The 18,408-nt window shown below is 37.4% G+C and overlaps 1 protein-coding gene and 1 long non-coding RNA gene across 4 annotated transcripts in view; both read right to left on the bottom strand.

The window, feature by feature from the left end:
* Nucleotides 1–18,408, bottom strand: part of LOC6044608 (inactive dipeptidyl peptidase 10) — a 367,926-nt gene that overhangs the window by 158,596 nt on the left and 190,922 nt on the right. For 2 of the 3 annotated variants that reach the window (XM_038251316.1, XM_038251315.1), the window contains one exon: nucleotides 8,453–8,461. The exons of the other annotated variant lie outside the window; for it this stretch is intronic. In XM_038251316.1, the coding sequence (XP_038107244.1) occupies nucleotides 8,453–8,461 (9 nt within the window). The remainder of the gene's footprint in view (nucleotides 1–8,452; nucleotides 8,462–18,408) is intronic. 3 annotated transcript variants of the gene reach the window in all.
* On the bottom strand, nucleotides 13,471–14,188 carry LOC119766562. The gene is made up of 2 exons (XR_005276980.1): nucleotides 14,038–14,188; nucleotides 13,471–13,952 (listed from the first exon to the last, which is right to left on the bottom strand). It is a non-coding gene; the product is annotated as an uncharacterized LOC119766562 (long non-coding RNA).

The raw sequence follows: 18,408 nt of genomic DNA, 5'->3' as shown, positions 1-18,408 counted from the left end.
CCGGATCAAAAAAATAGATGAAATTTTGTGTACAGCCATTGTTGGTAATGAGTGAGGAAGGCTCCAACCACATAGGTGGATTAAGTCAGTTTTTTGTAGTTAAAATCATCAGTTGTTTCTTCTTGGCTGTCAACGGCAGGCACTGTCATGGCAGTGTACTCTTCCTAAGCATGCCCTTCTTTAATCATGGGGAGTCTGTTTGGGTGGTTTTTCAAAACCCCTTCACTAGTGACCAAACAATGTGCAGCAAAAATAGCTTCCGAAATAGGTCAGGAAGCTTGCTGTCCAAAGTCAGAGCACAGATGCAAATAAGCCTCCGGCAAATGGTCCACTTTGAAGATGACTGTCTGTTCTCTGCATACTCCGAATATTGTGGCACCAGTCCCGTTGCCGGGGGGCTTTTAATTTTTGACTTTGACTCGAAAAAAAAGGAGCAGCAGCATATTTTTTTAAGTGAGCAAAAAACACACAAAATATCTCCAAACGGAACAACATGATGTACCCGCGGTTAAGATGGCAGCAAACGGAAATAATATCATAATTATCTCCCAATGAAGAAGTGCTTCTTGTTTACTTGAGCACTTGGGCGAAAAAAGCAATTACTTTCGCCTGGGCCTGAACTCCGAAATAATGCCAACGGAACGATGGAGCATGGAGCAAATAAGCTGGCGGTGGTAACCTCAACCAACGCGGATGTTATGGTTCATAAATTTGGGTTGCATCCCGGCTACTCGACTGCGAAGGAGGTTGGACTTTGGTCGGAAATAATAGCTTCAAATTGTGGTGCACTTAAGTGGAATACTTTCATGTTAGAAAAGCTAGGTATTTTTTAGTTTTAATCTGACAACGATATCAAAAGACTTTGTAACAATAAGATAATAATTATTATTTTTTCAGAATTTCACAAAAAGGTTTAAACATTTTCATGAACTTTTAAATTGAAATGGTAAGTTTGAAAAAAAAAACTCTTGTTTTTATGCGAAAAAAAATGACAATTTTCTACACTAATTTTTGCGTTTCAAGTCCATCAGAAACAAAATCCTTGTGATACCTGCTCTACACTGATGTCGGAAGATATTTAGTAACGCCTCGTTGCTATAATTACAAGCATCATTATTTCTCCCACCATCGTTCTGTTGGCAGCTCTTGACGGGAAGCGGTATTAATTTGCAACATCATTATAACTGCATGCTTTTTCGAGCAGCAATGTGCTGCATGACTCGGGGCCTTCATCATTAATGAGTTTGTTTTTGTGGAGAACATCAGAAAGCATAACTGATTTCCTTCATTATATTTCGGCATAAAAAAAAGAAACAGCAGAGTAGTTCAATAGGTATAAACTTTAAGTTTAAACATCTTAATTAAACACTAAGTGTAAAACAATAAGTTTCAAGTTAGGTTTTCGGCAAACATCTCGAAAAATAAGTTCACAGAAGTTCTATTTCGCAAAATTGAACAACTGCCGCTCTAATCTAGTCTAAAATGCGGATTTTCTAGATTTTTCTGGAACAAATTTCTAAATTTTATAGGTTTTTCTGATAGTTCTCATAAATTCGATCATAACTGCCTCATCACCTCAAAATTGATGAAATTACATATGGGACGGACTTGTTTCAAGCGGCAGGACACGTAATATACATTTTTGCTTTTAGACATGATCCACAACTTTGTTCTGCGTAAACATGACCTAGGGGAAATTCTCGTATGTTTGGCAGGTTAAGCACTCGCTCCTAACTGCATCCAATTTGCTGATTTTCACTATTTCAACAATCAATTTTGCCAAACTTTTGATAGAAACTTGCTTGCTCACTTCTTATTGAGCTATTTATCACTCGAGTTCAGTTGAAAACGCTTTTAATTAGCTTTAATTGAATGACAAAGTTCTGACCTGCCAACATTAGAGGCACGCTGGAATTAGATGCTGTTCCCCTACTTTTGGTGAAATTTTGTCATTAAAAACTCATAAGAATATGCAATGGAAAACTTACTTTTGACAGTTAGGCAAAGGCGTCTTCGGCAAAGTTGTTGGGCAGAAGATTTCAACAATCGTTATCGAAAACACCAATGTGCTATCTCATAATGAAATAGCAGTTTTGAGATCTTTTGCCTTCCTCACCTTACTGAGAAAGGCAATAAAATCACTCGAAAAAGAAGTCCCTTAATTCGACCTCCTAGACCCAACTTCACATATTCATATCGACTCAGAATAAATTCAGAACAAATTCCTAGCTGAGTGTTCTTTTAGGTAAAATAGTTTTTGTCTCATTCTATTCATCTTGGCCGTCTAAAATTTATGAAGTTTAGTGAAGTACTTCAAAAGTAATGCTAATAAAGCGATTTTGACATAACCCGTCATGTTAAATATCTTTAGAAATGTATTTAAAACGCGGTGCTCAAAATACCGTTATAATGAAAAAAATATGCAATCCGAGATTTTGGGGTCTATCGATTACACTTACACCATATGGCACCTCTGTGCAAAAAATTAAAACATTCGCTGATGTAGTTTTCGAGATACAGACCTTTTAAGATGTTACATCCGATTGTCAATAAGAAAACCAAAACAATCTATACAATTTGAGCATTTCAAAGGATATCTGGGCCAAGTTTCGGTAAGTTTGCTGATGTAGTTCTCGAGATACAGCCATTTTAAAATGTGATTCCCGACATTTTCTATGAAAATCTATGAAATGAATACAATTTCAGCACTTTAAAAAATATGCAATTCTAGATAGTGATGTTTTATGCTTCAAATGACTGTCAAGTATCTCTGGGCAAAGTTTTGGAAAGTTTGCTGATGTAGTTCTCGAGATACAGCCATATTTTATCAATAAGTTTTAATTTTTTTTTCAAATTTTGGAATTAACGCGGAAAAGGGGGTCTTCGCCAAATCAGCACAGATATTTTTCTGGTATGATTTTGCTAATATTTGCCAAAAATTTCGCTAATCCATCGAAAATTGTCGCTAAAACCAACAGCCGGGCGAAATTAAAACTAACGATCCGCTGGATCAGTCAGCGTCAGCGAAACGAAACAAAATAAAAAACTAACTCAATCCACCTATGTGGTTGGAGCCTTCCTCACTCATTACCAACAATGGCTGATTTGATGGGGTTGTACACAGATCTTCAATGTTTTGGACTCGTTGGAAAGGTCTTTTGATAACCTAACCAACGATGGGTCGGATGGTGGATCCGGACATAGTTTACATGCATTTGAGTGAGATCCGGCTTCCAAAAAGTACATAAATATCACTTAAGTGGACATATCTCGAGACAGGGTTGCCAGATCTTCAATATTTTAGACTCGTTAGAAAGGTCTTTTGATAACCTAACCAACGATGGGTCGGATGGTGGATCCGGACATAGTTTACATACATTTAAGTGAGGTCCGGCTTCCAAAAAGTACATAAATATCACTTAAGTGGACATATCTCGAGACAGGGTTGCCAGATCTTCAATATTTTAGACTCGTTAGAAAGGTCTTTTGATAACCTAACCAACGATGGGTCGGATGGTGGATCCGGACATAGTTTACATGCATTTGAGTGAGATCCGGCTTCCAAAAGTACATAAATATCACTTAAGTGGACATATCTCGAGACAGGGTTGCAAGATCTTCAATATTTTAGACTCGTTAGAAAGGTCTTTTGATAACCTAACCAACGATGGGTCGGATGGTGGATCCGGACATAGTTTACATACATTTAAGTGAGGTCCGGCTTCCAAAAAGTACATAAATATCACTTAAGTGGACATATCTCGAGACAGGGTTGCCAGATCTTCAATATTTAAGACTCGTTAGAAAGGTCTTTTGATAACCTAACCAACGATGGGTCGGATGGTGGATCCGGACATAGTTTACATACATTTGAGTGAGATCCGGCTTCCAAAAAGTACATAAATATCACTTAAGTGGACATTTCTTGAGACAGGGTTGCCAGATCTTCAATATTTTAGACTCGTTAGAAAGGTCTTTTGATAACCTAACCAACGATGGGTCGGATGGTGGATCCGGACATAGTTTACATACATTTAAGTGAGATCCGGCTTCCAAAAAGTACATAAATATCACTTAAGTGGACATATCTCGAGACAGGGTTGCCAGATCTTCAATGTTTTGGACTCGTTGGAAAAGTCTTTTGATAATCTAACCAACGATGGGTCGGATGATGGATCCGGACATAGTTTACATACATTTAATTGAGGTCCGGCTACAAAAAAGTACATAAATATCACTTAAGTGACCATATCTCGAGACAGGGTTGCCAGATCTTCAATGTTTTGGACTCGTTGGAAAGGTCTTTTGATAACCTATCCAACGATGGGTCGAATGGTGGATCCGGACATAGTTTACATACATTTAAGTGAGATCCGGCTTCCAAAAAGTACATAAATATCACTTAAGTGGACATATCTCGAGACAGGGTTGCCAGATCTTCAATATTTTAGACTCGTTAGAAAGGTCTTTTGATAACCTAACCAACGATGGGTCGGATGGTGGATCCGGACATAGTTTACATACATTTAAGTGAAATCCGGCTTCCAAAAAGTACATAAATATCACTTAAGTGGACATATCTCGAGACAGGGTTGCCAGATCTTCAATATTTTAGACTCGTTAGAAAGGTCTTTTGATAACCTAACCAACGATGGGTCGGATGGTAGATCCGGACATAGTTTACATACATTTAAGTGAGGTCCGGCTACAAAAAAGTACATAAATATCACTTAAGTGACCATATCTCGAGACAGGGTTGCCAGATCTTCAATGTTTTGGACTCGTTGGAAAGGTTTTTTGATAACCTATCCAACGATGGGTCGAATGGTGGATCCGGACATAGTTTACATATATTTAAGTGAGATCCGGATATATGTGAAAACACATTTTTATACATAACTTTTGAACTACTTATCGAAAATTCAATCTGTATAAAACTCGATCTATGGGACCCTAAACCAAGTCGAATGCAACAGATTCGGGTCAAATCGGTTCAGCCAGTGCCGAGAAACATGAGCTAGTTTGTTGGTCACATACATACATACACACACACATACACACACACATACACACACACATACACACACACATACACACAGACATTTCTTCAGTTTTCGATTCTGATTCGATATGTATACATGAAGGTGGGTCTACGGCGTTTTTATACAAAGTTCATTTTTAGAGCAGGATTATAGCCTTACCTCAGTGAGGAAGGCAAAATATAGAAAAAAAATTACAAGCCATGGTATGCTACACTTCCCAAGCAACACACTTTGTCAGATAAACGTATTTCCTAACTGGTTGTATAACCAATCCACCTCGTTACCACAACTTGTTCTACAACTCCTGTGAACTGGAAAAAGCGCACTTTATTTTGTTGTATAACTTGCCAGAAAAAGATGCAAGTTATCAGAGTAAGTTGTACAAATGTATTTGACAACACTGTGCCATCTAACAAAAGATTCAACGAAAAAAGGGGGCGTGGTTTACGGCTGTGCTGTCAGATCAAAGCGCACACTGGAAAGGAAAGCAGCTATCTAACCGATTAACTCGATTAACGATTAACTTACATGTAAACAAACGTTTCTTATTAGAATTTCAATCAACGACGAAGCTAATAAAAAAGTACGCTTGTTTCTGCAAGATTCATTTAAAATAATTCGAAATTGAATTTAAAAAAAGAAAAACAATCATGACGCGCATGTGATTAGTGTGAAATTCCCTGCATGGCGAACTTTTAAGATTTTCTTTTTTTGATGAACTTCCTCTGTCCCAAGATTTGATCCGACGACTTCGACGATTTGTTGTCATCTCCACGGCAGGTCCAGGCGCGCTTCCACATCTCTCCACGGGGCTTCATAGTAAACAAGCTGACCCAAGCATCAATAAGAAGGCTGCTGTCTGTTTTGTTAGCTAAAGAACTTAACTCCAACGAAGGCTGTCATTGGAATTAAAGTTATTTAAGTTTGTTTCAAATCAGTTTTTATAACTCCACTATATAACATGGTTATAACAAGCCGTTTCAACTGTCATTTCGATTACCGTACCACGGAGTAATATTGAAAATCGGCATGGTTTTGATTTGTTGTTTTCTCTATCATAAACTCGAGTTCTATAAGCTGATATTTTTGTAGCTTTTACCAGAGATATGTTCACAAATAAATCGGTCAACAATCAAAACTATTGCAATCTTCAATACATAAACATTTTTGAAACTCTAAATTCCTCATGTACAAATTAACACCACCTAACAACACGCAATGTCAAGTTGAATATGTATGTTGAGCATCAGTTATATAATCTATTCTCTATAAAATTTGTGTAACAAAGCAAGAAAACCTAAAGTTATTTATAGAATGTTTGGTCACGCCCATTTTTTAGAAGATACCATCACATTACAATGTTAGATAAGCAGTGAAACAAACAGTGCAAAATTGTTTATATTCAACAAACTGTTTCCGAGCAAAACATTGCAGATGAGGGAACAGCATCTTGGCATATCAGCACTTTGACGTTCAATTACAGCTCATAAAAAGTGTTTTCAAGTGAAATAAAGTGATAAATAGCTCAATAGGAAGTGAGCAAGCAAGTTTCTATCAAAATTGTTCCAAAATAAATTGTTTAAATAGTGAAAATCAGCAAATTGGATGGAGTTAGGAGCGAGTGCATAGTCCCTATGTTGTGTGTTAAAGTTGGAAAAGAGTGAAGTTGACTGTGTTTTAACACTTATGTGACACAAATCTCAACAGTTACATAAGTCAGTTATACAAGTGGTGAAACAAACTGTTATTTAACTAACGTTCAAATTTTTTCTCGTATGTTGATCAAACACAGCTGTCCAACTATTATTCAACAGACGACAAGTTATGAGTGCTACTTGGGTTGAATGAAAAAAAAAGTTTTGAAATTCAGTTTTTTTGCATTCATCAGTTTTTAAAAATTCTAAAAAGTGATGATTTTTTTTAAATAAAAATTTGTTTGTGATACTGTACATTGAAAGTCCACAAAAATTTCAAATTGTTTTTAGTTGGTTAGACTTCTATTTCCATTACCATTTTGATGATTTACAGAAAAAGTAAACGGGCTTCGATACAAAAATTATTAAAATATTTACAATTTTCAATTTTCTAAAATCCTATGGAAAGAAGAACTCTTTTTTTTTTAGAAATGAAGGATTTGGTGATTTGACTTGTTCTATGTTTTTTAACGAACATTCCCAATATTTCATGTAAAAATAAGTATGCAGTGATTTTTGTTACGTACCAGATTATGTCATGACACACTTCGTTGCGAATGAAAAGCTCTAGATTAACTACTTAAAACAAAAAAATAAAGCAATACATAAGTTGCTCACAATGCAACAAATAATAAATTTGGATGGTTAAGTGTTGTAAACAACTTGTGTCTATTTTTAGATTTTTTTTTATTATTTCATTGAAATTTGAGCTCATCAGGTCAATGAGGGCATCAGGCCTCGTTGATCTACTTCGTTTGAACCATGTATACTTGTCTAACGAAAAAAGAATCATCGAATGAAATTTGATTACAATGCAGATCAAAGGATATCTAAAGTACTTCAGTACACGAATTCTTAAAGTTACGTACATAATAAAGCTGAAATAAATACTGTTTCTGTATGTTCTGAATGTTGACATAACATTATTGTATGAAATTCTGCCTACCCTCAGTGACGTGATGGGATCAAGGGCGTCTATGTGAAGTGTTCTTTAGACCCTTTAAATTTATGCACGTACAGATTACGGAGCAAAAGATGATCGAATTGTTCACCTAGTGCTCTCATGTTTTTCAGGATCAAGTTGCCCACATACAAACAATATTTGTGTATGGAACACTGCTAAAATTTAATGTTTTAGCTAAATAAAAAGCTTAAAGAAAATTACTATCGGGTCCTTCGTTTAATTCAAGAAAAAAATCACTTAACTTCATTAATCTATAACTTCAACTCACAGCCATATTCATTTTCCCTTTCATTCTCCCAACGCAACTCTTTCGACAGTCACTTTCCATTCAATTATTTCGGCTGTCTGTTTTGCCATGAAGGGGAAGGAGGGCGGAAGTTTCGCCCCATAACAGTCGCGCCCAGTGGGGTGTCAAATGGTTCTTTGAAATCGCGGCCACGCGCCATTCCTTCTCCTTCTCTCGGCCATCGGAGAAAATGTGCGATAAGAGTCGTCAAGTTTCACTGAATTTCCCATTTTTCCTTTCTTTGCTCATGCCACGACCGTCGGTGTAAGATTAGCGCGCTCAGTTAATTAACTAATTTGGACTAATTTTGCAATTACGCGACAACGGCAGCACGTTTCCGAAGCTTGTGCGATTTAATCGGGGGTTTTTTTGTTCGTTATTGCTCGAAATCTGTAGCGCATCCTTTCGCGAATTTTGGAAATATATTATTTATGGAATAAAAGATATTTTTTTTCTAAAAACTTACATCGGAATCCTTGAAGTTTAGTGTGTTTGTGCGACCGAAAACGAGAGAAAGAAGAAGAAGAACATTTTTGCTTGTTTACAAATTTGTGGTTTTTTGCTGTTTGGGTATTCTCTACATTGGCTAAATATAATTCGTTACTTTTAACTACATTTTTTCACGTGGAACAACTACTACTGAACACGCGTCACCAACGCACGGCGACTCAACCTTGGCATGCAAAAAGAAAAACAAAAAGTAAAGGGCAAACACTCTATACAAACAAACCATAATACCGGTACCGCTAAAGGGGTGAAAATTTTAAATTCATGGAATTTTCTATTCACAGGAAGTGGAACGGAATTACTTTTTTTTCTCTGCAGTACGAGTGCAAGCTACAGGGATTTGAGGTAATCCCAAAAGGTGGAGAGTTGGTTTAGAAAACTTTGAGACTAACTGAAAAGTTTAAAGAAGAATTGCATGCATTGTAGTATTGGTTAAGTCGATATTATTTCAAAAACAGTTTAAAGTAATAGACATAGTTTTGGTTTTGTGATTTTGATGGGTTTTAGTTTGTTTGTTTAAAATTTATTTTGAAATTCACTTCTATTCATTTTATTTAACAAGTGGAACTGTCAACCGTGATTGGTTAAAAATGAAAAATAAGTTAATGTAACAAAAATCTTTTTAAAATGTTAAATACAAATGTAGTTTCATTGATCATCCCAGTAAGATTTTTGTATATTATTATATTGGTTATTCTAGGGTTGATCACCTGACATCTCAAATCATGTTGTATTTTTTTCAAAAAGTTTTTGAAGTTTCACAACAATTCCCATTGGCTTTCATAAAAGTTTATTAATAAAGTGCATTGAAAAAGCCAAATGTTTACAAATAAATAAGTTAAAACTATTCTGTATAGTGTTAAAATCCATCCAAATATTCAAATGTTCCCATAAAATGCAAACAACATCCAATAAAATAAAGCTCTCAAAATGTTTGCTCCCCATTAATCACCGATTAAGGGTGCAATCCAGCAAACACGCCACACCAGAGAGAGCGGAGATAATTCGTCGGTAATTATTTCAGCGATAATTATAATTAATTATCAGCCCCAACCCACCTTCCTCAACCAACTTTCAATTTGTGATTTCCACCGAAAGAGTAAAAAAGGTAATTAAATGCATTTCGGGCTCGGCAAATGCAAAAAAATAACCTCGCTCGTGATTCACAGATTTTGCTTAATTTGCTCAGTGTTTGTTTTATCGCCGCCAAAAAAAAGTTTCATCCCCTCCACAAATCCAATCAACTAACGCGTGCACACGGGGGAGGAATTTGATTAAGCTCTCAGGGTCGATTGAAAATGTTTTTGCTCTCCCCCCCTCGCTCACGTGTGATTGAGCCCACGTGGATGCCACTGCAAAAAAATAAAAAATAAAAAACGAGTGCACGTGATTTCGGCTTGGCTGGGATTGAAGAACAACAAAACCGATTTCAGGTTTTGACATTTAATTTAAATGGGGCGTCCCAGTGAATTGACGCAGGTGAAGTTTAATTGCGAAAATATCTACTGATGGGTTCTGTCGGCGCGCTGTCCGGATTGATTATGGTTTGTTGTTTCGGGAAATATAAGTGACGCGCCGAGTGATTAAAGATAATATTTGAATAGCAGGTGATTTGTGTTGCGTGTCAATATAATGTTCCGATCACATTTCTGGGAAATCAGGTGAAAAGTTGGGGTTGAATGATGTATTGTCACACAAGAGTGTAACAAGACGAGTTAAATGTGCGGGCATTTAGAGCATATTCGCTTAGGGGTTCTGAGCTTGTATCATAAATTAGAGCATGATACTTGGCTGCAGACGTTCGAAGGCTGAATTATGGGACCATACAGCCTATTCCACTTCCACCGACCATTGATTCTACCGAAGCAGGCTAGATCTTGTATTTTGTTTTAAAGTTACTTCCCCATTAGACGGAAGGCGTGGCCAGACAAATTTTGTCTGGAAACTGCCAATCGGGGTCGACTATGACCCAGGCCAAATGATCAAATTATGTTTTTTTTTAATTTTTCAGTAATTAAATTCTTCCCTAATTCTAGAATTCCAAGGTACCAGATTATCGTTTTTAAATTCAAGTGGTTATGTTTTTTTAGAAGCCGCTTATTTTCGTTTCGTGGCTCTTTTGAACGGCTCATTCGCTAATTTTAAAAATTTTGATGAATAGACTTTTGTAAAAAATGACTTGATTTTTGCCTTCCTCACTGAGGAATGGGATCGCAGCAATCCTTGGTCGCGGTTGGTTGACAAGAATTTGCGCTCCGCGTTTTTTGGTTTCTCTTCGTTTCGAATTTTTCATCGCGACGTTTTACGGTTCGCGATTTTTAGACTTTCCGGCGGGACAGTTCCGTGAGAAGTTCTTTCGGTAGTGTAGTGTTTTGAGTGGTACAAGAATTCAGATGGATTTTTGCAGGTTTTCATGTGATTTGGGTGTTGTGAAGAAGTGACACTTTGAAGAGAAATCTCGGTCACCGAACGGAGTTTTTTGAATCCATTTGTGTTGGAACCCTAACGTCTCTAGCGTTCCACGGTGTAAATCTAAGTAAACAAAGAACCCCTCGCCAAAGCAATGTGGTGAATAACTCATTGTCACTCCACACAAAACAAACACAATGTTCGGCCAGGGGGCCGACTCAGAAAATTGCGGACGACCCACCGTTTCTTTCCAGGTTCCAGAATCCCATCGATGCAGCAGCGGACAACTCCAGCGGACGGTAAGTAGCGGCGGACCAGACTTCCAGGTAAGTAAAACTCAAGGGTTTCAGGTGCTCCGAGAGAGGCAACTTGCCTTCTCGGAGGTTGGATTAGAAGAGATCGTTTATTTTCACTTTTGCTTACAGGTTAATTATCACAGATTGAATTCGTAACAAATAACAATACTTCCCTACGTTGTGTTTGTTTTGTGTGGAGTGACAATGAGTTATTCACCACATTGCTTTGGCGAGGGGTTCTTTGTTTACTTAGATTTACACCGTGGAACGCTAGAGACGTTAGGGTTCCAACATACTCCCCACCAAAAACGAATGTTTTTAAATTGCTCTCCTAATTTCTAAATTTGTTTTCTTGGTCACAAGCTAAACTAGAAAATGGTTGAAGCGGCCATTTTTTGCTACGCACGTGTGCTTTGTTTCCACTGGAAGCAATCGCAGACAGACAAGCTTGCTGTCTAAAGGTTGACGCTGGGCAACCCCGGTTTGCCTACGCACAGCACAAACCCGACGTTCCGGCGCAATGGGTCCCACAGTGGAGGCTTGTTGCTCCGTGATTCACCCGCTCAAGAGTTCCAAGATCCGCGCTCGGAGGCGGTAGGACTCCCATCTTGCAAGCGAATCGACAAAAACTTGACCCAAATGGCCTTGCGGAAGAACAAAACTTGGCTCTTCTCAACACTAAACACTGATGGCGACGGAGCCATTTTGTAGCTGGATTCCTTCTGCGATGGCGATAGTTACCGGTGAAAAACGATGGCAGTGGACCTCCGGCTTGACCATCCTGGTCACGGCACCAATGTTCGGCCAGGGGGCCGACTCAGAAAATTGCGGACGACCCACCGTTTCTTTCCAGGTTCCAGAATCCCAACGATGCAGCAGCGGACAACTCCAGCGGACGGTAAGTAGCGGCGGACCAGACTTCCAGGTAAGTAAAACTCAAGGGTTTCAGGTGCTCCGAGAGAGGCAACTTGCCTTCTCGGAGGTTGGATTAGAAGAGATCGTTTATTTTCACTTTTGCTTACAGGTTAATTATCACAGATTGAATTCGTAACAAATAACAATACTTCCCTACGTTGTGTTTGTTTTGTGTGGAGTGACAATGAGTTATTCACCACATTGCTTTGGCGAGGGGTTCTTTGTTTACTTAGATTTACACCGTGGAACGCTAGAGACGTTAGGGTTCCAACAATTTGTTATATTTCGGTCAGAAATTTCTGCCGATACAGGGATACAGAGAAAATGGGTGGATTTTCCAAGTTTGTATTGTTGTAAAGTTGTGAAAATTGCTGAGGAAAATGTTGAAGGAGTTGAGTAGTGAGTGAAGGGGGCGGGAGTTGGCAACGTTTGCTAAGATTGACGGCTCGATTTCTGAGCGGCTCAAAATGCAGGCGGCTCGAGAAGTCGCCGGATTCGTGACGAAATAGTGAATGTAATCGCTGCTGGTTTGACGGATGATGCTGCTTTTCGGGTGAGAAACTTCCAATTGGAAATATGGAGCAGCCGTGACTGACTGGTGACGGTGATCGCTTTGTAAGCGAATGATCCTGGGTTCGATTCCCATCTGCTCCAAACGAGAAAGATCAGGAAATATGAATTTTTGAAACTCTTAACATGAACGAAACATTAAAGTCACTCGAACCGGGGTTCGATCCCCCGTCCTTTGGATTGGTAGAATTAGGAATACTACTACTACAAACTATATACGTGCTGGGTCTTTGTCCATTTGACAAGGACTCGGAAGTGCTAAATAACGTTTGAATCCGATTGATGCAAACGTTCTTTAGGGCGGGGCTTGTCGATTCAAGCTGAAGTACCTCGCGCACGGCTAGCCTGCGTAGAAATGGGTCACCGAAGCTCGGCAGAGCTAATACCTACCAAATGCCTATGCGAGTTATTTGCATGTATAGAATTTAAAATCTAAAATACATGGAAACAACTCAATTTGTAAGAAGCGACCGCGTGGTCCCGTTTGGTTGGTTGCACACACACACGCACACACATTTTTGCCTTCCTCACTGAGGTAAGGCTACACACCAAAAAATAATCGTGTAATTTTCTGTTAATTCGATGCACATAACTGGAGCGTCATATCTGCTAGAAAATTACAGCAGATTTGAAAATTACAAGTTTCTTTCCAGCCTGTGACGACGCATTGAATTTTACACGAACTGAATATTCGTTGATGTAATTTTCATACTGATGTAATTTTAGTGGTCCACCTGCTGGTATTGGCGTGATTTTTCTAGGTTAGAAATGAAAACAAGTTTGTAAATCATCGTCAATGTATCATTTATTTTAACTATCGCACATACACTAACATCTTGTTTTATCGTTAAAATTTAAACACAACGTGCACTCCCAACACAACACTTACTCCCGGGAAATCGGGCGGCCGGCACTTGTTTCACTTATTTCTTTGGTACTCTTGGAACGATGGTCGCCACCGGAGTCAACCCATTCACTGACATCATCTGTTCCCGGTGGTCACTTGTTAATGGTTCCACGAAAGATCTCCTCAAGGTCAAAAGTTTCCGCATAATTGATGATGGCCAAATGTGTGGCCAGTTGAAACGCGACGGCATCTGGTTCGGCGCGGCTTGGTACGGTCCCGTAGAAGCCATTCCGTTCCGGAAGGTGGCCAATTTGGTAGCTGCTAGCTAAGGTGAAGTGGGTTGCCGGAACGATCCCGTTGCACCAACGAAGGAAATATTTTTCTGTTTAACCTTCGGCATCCTCCGGGGAATCGTCGTTCAGCTAGCAATAGAAATAAACAAACTTTGGTTATCCTTTTGCAACACATGTTAAGTTCTTATTGCAGCTGCAGTTTTATAGTACTTACTTTAATATTTTTACTGAATAAACCTCGAATTAACAAGAGGTTTTAGTTTTTTTGACACACGTTGTAAACTCGACACGCACCGATTTGCACAACACAAAGATGGCTGACGTTTGACTTGCACTCTCAAGAGAGAACGGTCAAATTGTTTTAATATTCAGTTAAGTGCAACATAAAATTACATCTTAAAACACGCTCCAATAATGTGCATCAAATAGAACACAAAATCAAGACAAACAATGATTAATTTTACACGATAATTGATTGAATGTTTTATATTGTGATTCAAATGAGAAATAGTGATTCAGCATCTAATGAAACATAATTCTACGTCAGGTTTTGAATTACATCCATCATATTTACATCGAATCTTTAATTCCGTTCAGTGTAATATTAATAATTTTTAAGTGTGTATAATCCTGCTCTAAAAATGAACTTTTTATTCAAAGCTCGAATCGACTCAGAATCGAAAACTGAACAAATGACTGTGTGTGTGTATGTGTGTGTATGTATGCATGTGACCAAAATTCTCACTGTGTTTTCTCAGCACTGGCTGAACCGATTTTGACCAAACCAGTTGGAATCGACTTGGTATAGGGTCCCATACATCGCTATTGAATTGTTTGAAGTTTCGATAACTAGTTCAAAAGCTATGTATGAAAATGTGTTTTCACATATATCCGGATCTCATTTATATGCATGTAAACGATGTCCGGTTCCATCACCCGACCCATCGTTTATTAGGAAATCGAGAGACCTTTCCAACGACACAACATTGAAGTTCTGGCAACCCTGTCTCGAGTTATGACGACTTAAGTTATATCTGTGTACTTATTTTTCTGGATCTAAAAAAATAGCTGAAATATGTGTCCAAACCACTCATATTACCCATTGTTGGTAAAAAGTGAAGACGTTCGAATGATTGTTTCAAATAATAAGCATAATTTTGGGGAAAATTTCATTTGATTTTACAAAATTGCTTTAATTTCTGCTAAAACTACACAAACGCAAAGCGTCGGCATTTTGCAAGCATTGCAGAATTTGAAATGACGTGTTCAGCTTTCAATGACACATATTTATTTATTCAATTAAGTAACAAAATTAATGCCGGGACCGTGGTGTAGGGGCAGGCGTGGTTACCTCTCACCCAGTCGGCCTGGGTTTGATCCCAGAAGGTCTCGGTGGCAAATTTTGAGAAGAGATTTGTCTGATCACGTCTTCCGTCGAACAGGGAAGTAAATGTTGGTCCCGGACTAACCTAAAAAGGTTAGGTCGTTAGCTCAGTCCAGGTCAGGTGTAGGAGTCGTCTCCCTGGGTCCTGCCTCGGTGGAGTCGCTGGTAGGCAGTTGGACTAACAATCCAAAGGTCGTTAGTTTGAATCCCGGGGTGGATGGAAGCTTAGGTTTAAAAAGAGGTTTGCAATTGCCTCAACAATCAATCCTTCGGACACCTAGATTCGAGCAGAAATCTCGCAATCGAGAACGCCAAGGCAATGGTGTAGAGCGAATAATTTGATTTTGAAGTAACAAAATTAATACAACGACTTGCAGGAAATTCAATGAATTGTATTTATAAACATGTTTAAAAAAATTCTATCTTTGATCGGTTCTTTAAAAAGCGGAGTTTTAAAAGGAACCATGGTTCTTTTTTTTTTGAGTCATGGTTCGTTCGCTCTTTTAAGTGAACCGACTCTTTGAGCGGCTCGATCTTTTTTGCCCACCTCTAATGTAAGATAATAAAAGCAGAATATATAATGAAAGCATAAATAGCTCTGTGAATACAAAGATACAAGTTGTTCCTTTTAATTCCGCTGTATATTTTAATATCTTGACAGATACGTATTTCGTCTACAACAGCGATTCTCAACCGGGGTACCGGGCCTACTTGATTTACACGGTAGGGGGTACCAGCCTAGAGGAAGGTTGAGAATCGCTGGTCTACAACACCCAGAACTGGGTATCGGCATACGAGAGGGTAAAGAGCCCGGTAGTAAAATGGTACTGTGTGCGGACGGAGAGGATAAATCCCGAAATTACCGAGAGTACTTTACTCATGGTTCATTTTCCAAAAAAGTATCAAAAAAAAAAAAAAAACAATCGGTGCCGAGACTCGAACCCAAGACCTTCGGCATTTTGTACCGTGCCTTTGCAGTATGGGCCACCATGGTTCGGTGACTAAGTGGCGGTCATTTGTCCATATAAGCCACTCAATAGGATGAACTGTTTCAATGAACGAATGAACACGCGAGAGGTCTTTACTTTCGCAAAATAGTACTTTCTTCATGTTTCTTTTCGGGAGGACTATCCCCTCGGCCTTTAACTTTGGGTGTTCTTGCAAACTTCATCAGTGTTCTGTTTCGAATTCACGGGAAATTTGAAATTTACAAAAAATTATTCTGATCCCACTTCTGGTTAATATTGTGCAACAAAATGGTATAGAACAGCAACTTTAATGGTCAAATGAGTTTGAATATCAGTTCATGGCAATGCTAGTAAAAATCATGTAACAATAAAAAAAATTTTGATGTTTGATTTTTTTGGATTTTTGAACCATAAAATTGCCTTTATATTTGTCTCTATAACCAATTGGAATAAAATTTGAGAGAATATGTTTGAGAATAACATTGACTGATAAAGTTAAAATGAATAAAAATCATGCAGAAATCATGTTTTTCATGGCAAACAACTTCTTCAGAACAAGTCTCACTAGTTTAAGCTTATGAATAAATAGCTAATCATTGAATATACCTTGAAAATCAAACTGCTCTTGCTTTTTCACTTCAAACACTATTTTGTGATATCATAACACAAAGTTTTCAAATATTTGAGTTTTTGAAATAACCTTCATATGATACGGAGCTGTTTTAATTTTTTTTATGGTTTCAATTATGGTATTTTTGTTACATGGTATTTAATAAATGACTTAGCTTAACAGATTTTTCATAGTGCAAAACATGGATTCAATTGAACGACACTTGTTTTTTGATATTTAATACCCTTCGTAGTTGCAGTGCTCCAAACTGTAATTTTCGAATATTATTAAACAAATTCTATTTGCAAATCCCTCTTTGAAAAGTTTATGATATCAATTAAATTTTAATCCAGTTGGTTTATAAATCTCAATTTTGATCTTCGCCAGAAGGGGTTAATATCTTGTTAAAAATTAAACAGCAACAACATTCTTTGAAAACGGTTACTAAAAATTAAAATGATTATATTCATTTCTAACATACATAGAGCGTCCAATTTCCCGGGGTTACAAATTTCCCGGGAAACGGGAAATTTTCAGCCAATTTCCCGGGAAATCCCGGGAATTCCCGGGAAATTTTAAATTTATTGAAAATTGTTATGGTCTCGGTTTTAATTAATATTAAGCAACAAAATTGTATAGGACATCAACATTAATGGTTTAAATAAGTGTGAAGATCAATTAACAGCTTGACTGCATGTAAAAAATCATTCAACTACAAGAAAATGTATTTTTGTATTTTTTGATGAGAAATTTTAAACATGCCTCTGTGACCAGTTTATTAAAATGAGAAAAAAATGCATGTTTTTCATGACAAATACTGGTTTCAGCTCTTGAACAAATGGTAAAGCTGGTTTTACTCCAAACAACCCAATGTTTTCAAATATTTGAGCAAGCTTTGAATATATTCTTGCATTTTTTGAGAACAAACAATAGAAAGTAATTTATCAATGATTTTTTTTGTATTATCATGTTGCATAATTTAAATTACACGATAAACTAACATCAATCCACAAAAAGTCTTCTATTTTTCACATTTAACCCTCTAGCACCTGTAGTTGCACTAGCGCTCCATAATTCTTTTACTTCAAATTGTAATTTATTTAGTACTAGGTATTCAACCAATTGAATTAATTCTTTTTGCACAAATTCGATTTTCATCTCATTTGATCATGGTAAACAAAAACGTAAAAAAAATCTCAATTTTAATTTTGAGGTAAAGAGTTAATATTGTTTTGATTAAATTACATCAATCTGTTGAAAGCTTACCTAATTGTAATAATTTAATACTTATCTATTCCCAGTTGCCTTAAAAATTAATATTACCAGAAATAATTCTGAAGTCATAATTTCTGATAATCTCATTAATTATATATAAACCAAACAAAACATTTAATTTAACAAAATCATGTTGAGTTTGATCATTTATTATTTTTTCAGAGCATTTTCCAAAAAAAGTTCAAAAAATTTAAGAAATGTATGCTTCCGCTTGAATTTCGGGAATTCCCTGGAAATTTAAAAAAATTCCCGGGAAACGGGAATTTTTTTTTTCGGAAAATCCCGGGAATTCCCGGGACGGGAAATTGGACGCTCTAAACATACATATTCGGAACAGTTTACAGATCT

The sequence above is a fragment of the Culex quinquefasciatus genome, chromosome 2 (genome assembly GCF_015732765.1).
Source record: "Culex quinquefasciatus strain JHB chromosome 2, VPISU_Cqui_1.0_pri_paternal, whole genome shotgun sequence".
In the NCBI taxonomy this organism is placed as follows: Eukaryota; Metazoa; Arthropoda; class Insecta; order Diptera; family Culicidae; genus Culex; species Culex quinquefasciatus.
Note: the sequence above shows the minus strand (reverse complement) of the source record. Positions and strands in the feature narration are given on the sequence as shown.